The sequence below is a fragment of the Somniosus microcephalus genome, chromosome 8, assembly GCF_052327205.1.
Source record: "Somniosus microcephalus isolate GS21.2 chromosome 8, FLI_Smic_1.0, whole genome shotgun sequence".
Taxonomy (NCBI): domain Eukaryota; kingdom Metazoa; phylum Chordata; class Chondrichthyes; order Squaliformes; family Somniosidae; genus Somniosus; species Somniosus microcephalus.
The window spans coordinates 203342705-203355042 of NC_140994.1; the positions used below are offsets into that span (position 1 = coordinate 203342705).

A 12338-nucleotide genomic window follows, 5' to 3' on the forward strand; every position below is an offset into this window, starting at 1 on the left:
ACGGGGCGGTGCCACTGCCATCGAAAGTGGCGGCCGTGATGGACTTCCCGCGACCCCTCACCGTGAAGGCCCTGCAGGAGTTTTTGGGCATGGTGAACTTTTACCATCGCTTCGTCCCCCGAGCAGCCCAGCTTATGCGACCCCTTTACGAGGCCCTCAAAGGCAAGCCCGACAAGCTCGGCATCGACTGGTCCGAGGAGATGGCCAATTCTTTCACGTACACGAAAAGGGCCCTGGCTAACGCGACCGTGATGGCGCATCCGTTACCTGATGCGCCGATCGCTCTCACCACCGACGCCTCGGACTATGCGGTCGGCGCCGTCCACGAACAGTGGGTCAACGGCACCTGGCAGCCGCTCGCCTTCTTCAGCCGGCAGCTCCGCCCCAACAAACGGAAGTACAGCACCTTCGATCGCGAGCTTCTCGGCCTCTACCTTGCCATCTGACACTTCCGTTTCCTACTGGAGGCTCGCCCGTTCACAGCGCTCATGGACCACAAACCGTTGACCTTCGCCATGGCCAAAGCTTCCGAGCCGTGGTCGGCCCGTCAGCAACACCAGCTGGTCTTCATCTCAGAGTTTACAATGGACATCCAGCATGTGGCTGGGAAAGACAACCCCGTCGCCGACTGTCTCTCCCGAGCCGTCGCCAGCGCCGTACACCTCGGCATCGACTACACGCGCATGGCGGCCGACCAGGCCTCCGACCCGGACGTCCAGGCCTACAGGACGGCGGTCACGGGCCTTCAACTAGCGGACGTCGCGTTCGACGATGCCGGCACCACACTCCTGTGTGACGTCTCCGTTGGGCAGCCACGTCCCGTCGTGCCCGGCGGGTGGAGACGGCAAGTTTTCGACGCCATCCATAAACCTTCCCACCCGGGCAGGAAGCCGTCACAGAAGCTGGTGGCGACTAAGTTCATCTGGCATGGGCTCAGGAAAGACGTTCGCGACTGGGCCAGCGCCTGCCTGGTATGCCAACGCTCGAAAGTGCATCGCCATACTAAGGCCCCATTGGCGTCTTTCGCAGTGCCTGAGAGGCGGTTCGACCATGTTAACGTGGACCTGGTGGGGCCCCTGCCGCCCTCCCACTGGTTCACCCACCTCCTCACAATGGTCGACAGAACCAACCGATGGCCGGAATCCGTCCCGCTGTCTTCAACGACGTCCGCTGATGTGGCTCGGGCGTTCATCAGCACTTGGGTTGCCCGGTTCAGCACCCCATCTGACATTTCCCCCGACCGGGGGCCCCAGTTCACGTCGGAGCTCTGGAACGCTGTCGCCCGAGGCCTCGGGTTGAGACTCCACCGCACCACAGCATCCCACCCTCAGGCTAACGGACTGTGCGAACGGTTTCATCGCTCCATGAAGGCCGTGCTCCGGGCCAGCCTCTGGGACGACAGTTGGATCGACAGACTCCCGTGGGTCATGCTGGGACTCAGGACCGCCCCCAAGGAGGACCTCCAGTCCTCGTCCGCCAAGCTCGTCTACGGACAGCCGCTGCGGGTTCCCGGGGATTTCGTCCCCAACGCAACGGAACCTTTGTCCGCAGCCCGTCAGCGGTCCGACCTTCTGGACAATGCTAAGGTTTTCACGCCGGTGCCCATGTCGCAGCACGGCCTCCTGCCGTCCCACGTTCCGCTCGACCTTCATGCGGCGGAGTACGTTTTCATCTGCCGCGACGCCCACCGGGGACCTCTGCAGCCACCCTACGATGGACCATTCCGCGTCCTGGAAACCGGGGACAAGACCTTCGTAGTGGATGTCGGCAGTAAGCCGGACTGCATTTCCGTGGACCGTCTTAAGCCGGCCCACCTGGATCTGGACCGACCCGTTGAGTTGGCACAGCCCCCGAGGCAGGGCCGCCCTCCGGTTTCTGCACCCTCAGTCCACCACCGAGCGCCCGAAGTCCCTCCGATGAACCCCCCGGTCCCCGCCCCGGAATTGAGGAGCCGTTCCGACCGTGTGATCCGGCCCCCCCAACGACTGACATTGCCAGTGCTAGTGAATTCTGGGGGGACGTATGTGGCGGAGACCACATAGGGACAATAACACAATTCACAATGTATAGCCAATGTGGTTATATGTACCTAAACACAATTCACTATGTATAGCCAATGTTGTTATATGTACGCACTTGGTTGGGTTATCGGGGCAGGGTCCCTTTAAGAGCATCGGTAGCGTGATGACGTCATGTGTCGGTAGCGTGATGACATCATAGCCCTGCAACGAGGCTGAGACCTTCAGTCCTCATGGAGAGTGAATAAAGTAACACGCATTTCCCCTTTGCTGCAACAAAAGTCTCAGAACCTGTTGATTTCTAGCGACTCCAACAGGCACAGATCTGGGAGTTGACAACACCTTCAAAGACTTTGGAGATTAACGGGTGTAAAACTGGCACGGCGAGGGCCAATTTTAGGGACCAAGGTCCTGTGCCGAAAAGGATGCCTGAAAGACATTCAACCCATTATTGGGTTGTGCCATTTTTCAGGATTCCTGGTGTCCACCTAAGACATGTGTTAAGCCCCTTACATATGTAAATGAGGGGCCTACACCTGTTTTACGTCCCCTCTGGGAAATTAGATAGTGCAGTGCAGATCAGGTGCTAGTCCTGCTCCACTCTGGATTTTTCAGTAGCCACCAACAGAAGGTGCATTTGAATTTTTAATTAAAAAAAAATGTTGCTGTTGAGAGAGGAGGAACAGGAGTGCCCCCCTGACTCCACAGCAACACTTGGAATGGACTTCCAGGCAGAATGGTGGAGGCAAAAACTTTGCCATCATTTTAGAAACAACAAGATGCAGCAATGGGAGAGTGTAGGGTTATTTTGGATGATGAATTAAGCAGGGCCAAAAAGCTCTCCACACTCTTGTGTATTTTAGGTAGGTTTCGAGATTACAGCAGCTAGGTCAGCTCTGATTGGGCAAGTGAACCCCCTGTCGGCAGTTCGAGCAACTGCGTTGACTAAAGTTTGTGAAGGATAAAATTAAAGTCAAACAAATGAAATAACAAAGTCGCTACTCCGGTAATATGAGCACCTCTGACTTCGGGGTTATTCTATTGTATCTGAAAATAATAATTGTGGTAACAGAATAAAATATAGTTTTAACGTATTGGATTACACACACACGTTGCGTTCCAGCTTTTTATTCCAATAAACACCAAGATTTGGCGCCAGTGGGTTTTTTTTGCTAAAAATCTATGGCCAGGTAAATTGAAATATACCCGTTAGAGAATTGTGGTGGAGCGGAGTCTGTAATTATCCAGCTGTTCTATTTTGTTGTCTCCAGGGCCTGTAGTGGTGACTCAAGGTGGGGTTGGCAGCACCGCCTCGAAACAACGTCAGAATAAGTCACGACAGTATTGCGATAATTTACAGCGTTTATTGCCTGGAACTGACTTGAAATTGTAGGAATGGAATGTTGTGGGTTAAATAGGCAAGTCGCTCTACATGCCTCCGATGGGAAATATGTTCGTAGCACAGAATCCAAATTACTTATTTAAAATGTTCGAGACATTTTGCAATTGTGAAATCTAGACACTGTAATTCGATTACTTGTTAATGTCAGAGTACTGTTCCAGAGGTTGAACTTCGCATTTAAGCGATCTGCGCTTATTGAAAACGTTCAGGCATTTTCTGCATATCGGTGGCGAACAACAGCATAAGGTTAGACCCGCCCACCGTTATAATTCAAGTTCGAAACTGAGCCCTGCGGGTTAATTTGAGAAACCCAAATCCCAAACCACCGACTTGAACACGCTGGAACTCTGAGATTCCGGGTTCCACAGTCAGAATCGACTCGGAGGAGCGATTCCTGCTTTCGGAGGGGACTGTCCTAAAATCTGCAGTTAAGAAATACTAAAGCCACTGCTTTTGGTTTAAAATGTATAAAACTATATTTATGACAATGTAACTAGGCACGAAGAATAACAGACTGTAAGCGAAGGAGACGAATATATTGGAAAATCAATATTTCTTGTTTGGCGAATCTCCCCCATGAGGATAGTGGTAGCAGTCGAACGGAAGTCCCTGGTTCAGTAGCTGCGAGGAGCCACAGGAAGAAAGTTGGACACATTATTACTGAGTGAAAACTCTCTTGTTCAATCAGACACTAGGACATGAGGCGTAGGCAGAAGAGGCTTCTGCAGGCGGCCGGCTTAATCATTCTAACCGTGGTGCTCCTGCCCAACGTCGGGCTGTGGTCTCTGTACAGGGAGAGGCAGTTGGAGAGCCCAGCTGAAGCGGTGCAGGTAAGAAAACACATTCGCAGCTGAGTTCTGATACCTGCTCCTGGCTTTGTCGTAGTGTCATTCATCGGGGCCGTTCACTTATTTACCTTTTCTGACACACAGTGGAGACCCCTTTAATTCATAACTTTTAAGATTCCTACTGTGCTTAACTGTGCTAAACCCGTGTTACAGTGTGTAACAATAGTCTTAACTACTTAATGTTAGTAAAATATAAATACCCGTTTTAAAGGTATGTTTTGGACTGTGTTTAATGAAATCGGTAGTTCAGGATATGGGTCACGGGCATATAATTAAAAGAGACTTGAAATTTGCGATGCTCTGGTATATAGAAGCCAGAGGAGGGCACCGCCAGCTGGCTCTGTGCTTTACTTGATATTTGATGCTATATTTACACTGTAGCTAATGGGCTCAGATTAGTAACTGCTGTGTGAGTCCAGCTAGCCTGTTTACATTGCCTGGCTGATTCTTTTGCTCAGAAGAGAAATCTGTACATGCATGGTTCCTTTCCCAGCAGTTAAGTGTTAAATATGTAGGTGGTGTGAGTGGCAGTGTCTGCATTGTCTAAATATTTAAATAAATAAATATAGGTAGATTCAAAAGTGTGGAAGGAGGGGATGCTGCTAAGGATCTTGCAGACACTTCACTGGAGTTGCACTTGGGGCCAGGGATCACGAGAATATCCGTGCCAATTTGATCCTGAGAGAGACAACATCATTCACGTCCGAAGCCGGGACCCAGGAGCGAGGATGAGCCCAGCAGCGAGGTCAAGGCCTAGGAGTGGCGCAGTATGGACCAGCAGCGGGGTCGGGGCGACCGCAATTCATCCTACGAAACCCAGACAGAGAGGACCTGCGGGAAGGAGGGAGGAGGACAGTAGGAGTGTGTGTGTGTGTGTGTGTGTGTGTGTGTGTGTGTGTGTGTGTGTGCTAGGCCGATGTAGCAGAGCCTGGTCTCCAATCGTCTTGGATCCCCTTGCCATTGGACCAAGACCTTGCTCTGTCATGCCCGTGTGGTAGCTGGTGTGCAACGGCCACCCCACGTTAAAATAATTCACGCACAGGCATCTTTCACCCTTTAAAATGAGGTTCGGGACCTCGAACATCAGGACACTCATGGACAACCCCAACAGTGATAGACCAGAACGCCGTACTGCTATCGTTGCCCGGGAGCTCAGACATTTCGACATTGACAAATTGCCGCCCTAAGTGAGACCCGGCGGGCAGGGGAAGGCCAGCTCAAGGAGCAAGGCGGTGGCTACACCTTCTTCTGGAAAGGCAAACCTGAAGAAGAACGTCGCCTCCATGGGGTAGGCTTCACCATAAAAAATGAGCTAGTTGGGCATCTCGAAGACTCTCCTAGCGGTATAAATGAGCACCTCATGACTCTTCGACTCACCCTAGCCCAGAACCAGTGCGCTACGGTCATCAGTGCGTACGTCCCAACACTGGAAGCCACAGCCGAGACCAAAGAGGAATTCTACTCCATCCTCGAACAATCCCTGTCTCGAGTCCCAACGGGCGATAAGCTGATCCTCCTTGGCGACTTTAATGCCAGAGTTGGAAAGGACACAGACCTCTGGGGAGGTGTGATCGGCAGAGAGGGGGTAGGGAAAGCCAACTCCAACGGTACCCTCCTCCTGTCGAATTGCTTAGAACATGGCCTTGTCATAACCAACACTTTGTTCCGTCAGAGAGACAAATACAAGGCTTCATGGCAACACCCTCGCTCCAAGCACTGACATCTGCTGGACTACGTCATCGTCCAAGCGAGGGACCGCAAGGACGTCCGCATCACCCGCGCCATGACGGGAGCTGGTGACTGCTGGACAGACCACCGCCTAATCCGCTCTGTCATCTCCATCAATGTAGCCCCAAAACAGCGGCGGCAACAGAAGCAATGCCGCAGGAAAACCAATGCTGGAGCACTCAAAGACCCTGCTAAGAAAACCCTATTCAGCCTGTGCCTCACAAACAACCTGATGACTCCCAGTGATGCAGAGACAGAGTGCCCACAGCGCCTGGTCTGCACTCAAGGCCTCCATAATCAGCACCTGTGAAGAGACGCTCGGTCACTCGACCAGGAAACACCAAGATTGGTTCGACGAGAACGACCAGGAGATCCAGGTGCTAATAAGTCACACGTGCAAGGCATCCCTGATCTGGAAATAGCAACACAACTCTAGAACAAGAAAGCAGCTCTACTGATGCCTGAAGACCAAGGTCCAACAAAAAACTTGCGACCTAAAGAACAGATGGTGGGTGGAGAAAGTGCAGGGGATCCAGCAGCTGGCTGATAACCACGACGTGCGTGGATTTTTTAGCGCAGTCAAGACCATCTATGGCCCAAACACCCAAGGTCCTACCCCACTGCGGGCCAAGAACGGAGAGGTACTCGTTAAGGACAGAGAGGCAGTCAGTGCCCGCTGGAAGGAGCACTTCGAAGCTTTCCTTAACCGAGACTCTGTCTTTGACGTAAGTATCCTCAACTCCATCCCACAGCATGCTACCCGCCACCAGCTCAGCATAACCCCAGCCCGGCATGAGGTTGAAAAGGCCATCCAACAGCTGAAGAATGAAAAGGCCTCGGGAACAGATGGAATCCCTGCCGAGGCACTAAAGCATGGCGGAGAAGCACTACTGGCGTGAATTCATGAACTAATTTCTCTTATCTGGAAGGAGGAGAGCATGCCAGGGGATCTCAGAGACGCCGTAATTGTGACCATTTTCAAGAAAGGTGACAAGTCCGATTGCGGTAATTACAGAGGAGTTTCCCTGCTGTCTGCAACAGGGAAAGTCATTGCAACAATCCTCCTCAATGGCCTTCTCCCAGTGGCCGAAGAGCTCCTCCCAGAGTCGCAATGCGGATTACGCCCACTAAGGGGCACAATGAACATGATCTTCACCGCGCGCCAATTACAAGAGAAATGCAGGGAACAGCATCAACCACTGTACATGGCCTTCTTTGACCTCACAAATGCCTTCGACACTGTCAACCGTGAGGGATTATGGAGTGTCCTCCTCAAATTCGTCTGCCCTCAAGTTTGTTACCATCCTCTGCCTGCTTCACGACGACATGCAAGCCATGATCCTGACCAACGGTTCCACCACAGACCCAATTCAAGTACGACCGGGGTCAAGCAAGGCTGTGTCATCGCACCAACGCTCTTCTCGATCTTCCTTGCTGCAATGCTCCATCTCACCCTCAGTAAGCTCCCCACTGGAGTGGAGCTAATTTACAGAACAAACGGGAAACTGTTCAACCTCCGTCGCCTCCAGTCCAGATCCAAGGTCGTCCCATCCTCTGTCGTCGAATTACAGTATGCAGACGACGCTTGCGTCTGTGCTCACTCGGAGGCCGAACTCCAAACCATCGTCAACACCTTCACCAAAGCGTACGAGAGCGTGGGCCTTACACTAAACATCCGTAAGACAAAGGTCCTCTACCAACCTGCCTCCGCCACACAGTACTGTCCCCCGATTATCAAAATCCACGACAAGGCCTTGGACAACATGGACCATTTTCCATACCTGCGGAGCCTACTGTCACCAAGGGCAGACGTCGATGACTAAGTCCAACACTGGCTTCAGTGTGCCAGTGCAGCCTTCGATCGCCTGAGGAAGAGAGTGTTTGAAGACCAGGACCTCAAACCTGGCACCAAACTCTGGTCTACAGAGCAGCAGTGATACCCGCCCTCCTGTATGCCTCCGAGACATGGACCATGTACAGCAGGCACCTCAAAGCACTGGAGAGGTGCCACCAACGCTGCCTCTGTAAGATCTTGCAAATCCATTGGCAGGATAGGCGCACCAACCTCAGTGTTCTCGCTCAGGCCAACAACCCCAGCATCGAAGCTTTGACCACGCTCGATCAGCTCCGATGGACGGGTCACCTCATCCGCATGCCCGATACGAGACTCCCAAACAAGCGTTCTACTCGGAGCTCCAACACGGCAAGAGAGCCCCAGGTGGGCAGAGGAAACGCTTCAAGGACACACTCAAAGCCTCCTTGAAAAAGTGCAACATCCCCACTGACACCTGGGAATCCCTGCCCCAAGACCGCACAAAGTGGAGGAGAAGTATCCGGGAAGGCGCCGAACACCTCGAGTCTCTTCACCGGGAGCAAGCGGAAGCCAAGCGCAAGGAGTGCATGTTAACCCAAGCACCCCACCCACCCACCCCTTCAGCCACCGTCTGCCCCACCTATGACAGAGACTGTAGGTCCCGCATTGGACTCTTCAGTCACCTGAGAATTCATTTTTAATGTGGAAGCAAGTCATCCTCGGTTCCGAGGGACTGCCTAAGAAGAAGACTTAATGGCCATGTCAAACTGGAGTGGTGTGAGACTACCCCTCCCAAGTATCTTGCTTTGCATCCCTCTGAGGTGAAATTGCTTCGTACTGACATGAAGATTGTAGTATAGTCATGATCTGAGTTGACTATACTTGGGAATAGCTTTGTTTGTTCTTCCCCTTCCATAAACTCGCTGACTTCAAACTTCATCAGCCGAATGACCATGTGTTCCTTGCTGAGTGCTATCACAAGGTGTTGCAAGCATAATGCCAACTAGTTTCTGTTTTGAGGTGATGCAATTTCTTTTACCTGATAAATGCAAATCTTGTTTCTTTTGATAACTAGTTATAACATCTGGTAGGCAGGCAGATGAGGAGATAGTGATACCACTAAGATAGTAAACCCACAAGTATTCATCCGGAAAGCTTGTATTGTGAAGGAAAAACAGACTTTGATTAATACAGCACCTTGTATGAACTCGGGACATCACAAGTTGCTTCACGGCCAATTAGGTACTTTTGAAGTGTAACTTCAAATTGTAGTGTAAATATAATCTGAGTGTCAGCTGTGGCTCAGTGGGTAGCACCCTTGCCCCTGAGTCAGAAGGTTTTGGATTCAAGTACCACTCCAGAGACTTGAGCACATAAATCTAGGCTGACACTCCAGTTTAGTGCTGAGGGAGTGCTGCACTGTCAGATGTGCCGTCTTTCGGACGAGACTTTAAACCGAGGTCCTGCCTGCTCTCTCAGGTGGATGTAAAAGTTCCCATGGCTATTTCGAAGACTAGCAGGGGAGTTATCCCCAGTGCCCTGGCCAATATTTATCCCTCAATCAACACCACTAAAACAGATTATCTGGTCATTATCATATTGCTGTTTGTGGGAGCTTGCTGTGTGCAAATTGGCTGCCGCGTTTCCTACATTATAAGAGTGACTACACTCAAAGTACTTCATTGGCTGTAAAGTGCTTTGGGACGTCTGGTGATTGTGAAAGGTGCTATATAAATGCAAGTCTTTTAGCTAAGCTTTAAGACTACTTCAATTTTTATTTGCTAGCTTTTCAAAAACATTTTATAGTGTAAAACTATCTATAATAACTCTTACTTTCTAAGTAATGGTGTCACCAAGCTAATTTAAGAAAAAATTCACTTGAGCTAATACACTTCAGCATTGTGGCAATATAATTTTTCAGTGATATCTTAATTCATAATGTCAATTTACTCCCACAATGACCACTTCCTGTGGCAGTATTTCACCCTGCCTCAAAATACTCTCTCCAGATGCAAGCCAGGTTTGAAAGATAAAATCTGTAATCTAATTGTAATGATAAGATTAAATTCACAGTTCAAGTGAACAGCGTATGAAAAGTTCACACTTCCACCATTGTAGTGTATCGAAACTTTAATGAAAAACTCCAGCTTCAGTATAGCTGTTTGACAATTTCACCCACTGTTCCAATTTATTTTGATGAAGAGAGATTCCCAAATCATAGCCTCATGAAGAATTGCCTTGTAGATAATTAATTTGTCAGGAATTAGTGGAATCGAGTTTCTGTGTAAATGGAGCAGCAGCTGGAAAGCCCAACTTCATCCATCCAGGTAAAATTACTGTCTACTACTGTTGTAGATAGGTTTTTACAAAACCCTTCTATGCATAGTGCTACGGATTTCTTATCAGCTCATAGTTTGTGCTAATGGCCATCAGCTGCACTTTATAGGAGTGTGGAGGAGTTGTGATGTAATCGAATCTTTCTAGCAAATGAACATCTTCTCTATCCTTAATGTTCCAAAGTATCTTCTTTATATTCACTGTTTTTAATTTCCCCTGTTGCTGCCACTTATTTTAAGGAGTTATGGTAGAAGTTCTAATTAAGAGAATGTGAAGCCATGCCGACGGTGTTTTTGTAATGCTAGATAGGCAGACCAATGTACATGTACAGTTTTTCTTCTGAGGGGCTCCCTCGTAGCATGGAAGAGGGAATTCTGTCAATCATTTCCTGTCCAATTTCTTCTGCCAGGAGTTCAACATAGGGTAGTATTTCAGACCCCAGAGTAGGGTAATGAAACTGTGGCCTGTGAGCCCTGGCGATCTGGTCCTTGAAGCCCAGGCAACTCGGGCCTATTTTCACTTCCATTTCTTATTTGTTGGCTAGTCATGTTTGAACTTTGTGGGCTTGGAGAGGCCTATTTGTAGCCCAGTTGCCTCATTGGTGTATTCATCTTAAATCAGAATGGCAAGCTCCATTTTTACCAGCAGCTTGAGATAACAAGAACATTTATTTGAACTTTTATATATGTGGCCCCCAAGATTCCATGGTACAGATCTCTGCTGCCCATAAAGACAAACAACTTTGGCACACCTACCCTAAAGGCAGTGTAAAGGAGAGCAGAGGTTGCTTCCTGGTGTCAGACGAAAGAGCTAGGAATGACTTGATAAGATGGAATTCTTCAGCCTCTGATGTTTTACAGAGCTCCATGGAGTACTTGGGAAAGAGAAAATAATACAGGACCAGAGGGCACAGGTTCAAAAGAGTGAGGGGCAAATTTAGGACAAACATCAGGAGATATTTCTTTACATAGAGGGGGATGAACAGCTATAATTGGTTGCCAAGAAGACCCGTGGATCAGGACACAGGATTCATTTAAGGAACAGCTGTATACAGTAGTTTTGGAAGGATGAGATAAATCCCTTAAGGGTGCTCTTCATCTGAGCCCACTTGTGAGTTCACAGGTGCATCACCTTCAATTGGCCATTTTATTTGTACTACTGGTGGGGCTGCTTGATTATGATGATGAACGGGTACTGTATCTTTCCCCTCCTTCACCTGAGGCCAATTGTAGCTAACTTAGCCAGATGGGATGGAACCTGGGACCATCCTGATTTTTTTTAATGGCGCAGTAACTCACTGGATGAATTTACAGAGCCACTGAGGAAACCCAGTCCATACTTCTGTATGGCTTATACTGGAGGATTGACCGTTTGAATCCTCTAAGTAACTGACTGATCAGTCTCGGACAGGATGTGGAAGCCACTATAAGTACATGAGCAATCTGTCACTCCTCTGTAATATTGATGAGGGTCTGAGAGAACTCTGGGGGTGGGTATAAGATGTTGTTAGAAACTTGCTGCAGTGTATAGAATTATTCTTTTGCTAGATTAGAAATCTTTAGGACACTATTTGTACTAACAGGTTATTTTACATGCCTAATCAATGCAAAAATAACAAAACTACCAATGCTCAGTACATAACCCAGACAATGTTTCACCTGCTTCACCCTCCCACTGCCCTACCAAACATTAATGGCCTGTGGACCTCTGCATCTAGGACTTCAAACCACTTATCTCCTATAACCTAGATATTTAGATCATAAAGACAAGTAAAGATTAAGGAGGGTGTTTATCCTTCTGGACAAACCCAAAATCTCTCTCTCTTTCTACTTCCCTATTTAACATTTCTACTTCCCTATTTAACATTTCTACTTCCCTATTTAACATTTCTATATCTATCAGGAAGTATTGTGAATAATGAATCTTTGGTGCATAACCATATGACCATCAACTGCTTCACTTGCTTTTGTAAATCTTTTCCACTCTCTGGCCCTTGTGTGTATAGTTTCAACCCCCGAGTTAATCATCAGTTGCTGAACGGGCCTGAAGCATGGATTAGACTATGCCTTTTCTTAATTAAGCTATAAGGAGACGTAGGTCAGACTGTGGAGTCTGTTGATGATTCTGTACAACTTGTGCCCCAGTAACCAAAGCCAGTCTGAAGATGCTGAGATGCCCAAACGCCATTTATT

The 12338-nt window shown here is 49.0% G+C and overlaps 1 protein-coding gene across 2 annotated transcripts in view; it reads left to right on the forward strand.

Annotated features, from left to right (window-relative positions):
* Nucleotides 1-2645: 2645 nt before the first annotated feature.
* Nucleotides 2646-12338, forward strand: part of LOC147114054 (polypeptide N-acetylgalactosaminyltransferase 10-like) — a 124104-nt gene continuing 114411 nt past the window's right edge. The window contains exon 1 of one of the 2 annotated variants that reach the window (XM_085995615.1): nucleotides 2646-4250. In XM_085995615.1, coding sequence (XP_085851741.1) covers nucleotides 4119-4250 — 132 coding nt within the window. In that variant the 5' untranslated portion in view covers nucleotides 2646-4118. The remainder of the gene's footprint in view (nucleotides 4251-12338) is intronic. The other variant, XM_085995613.1, reaches the window with a different exon arrangement.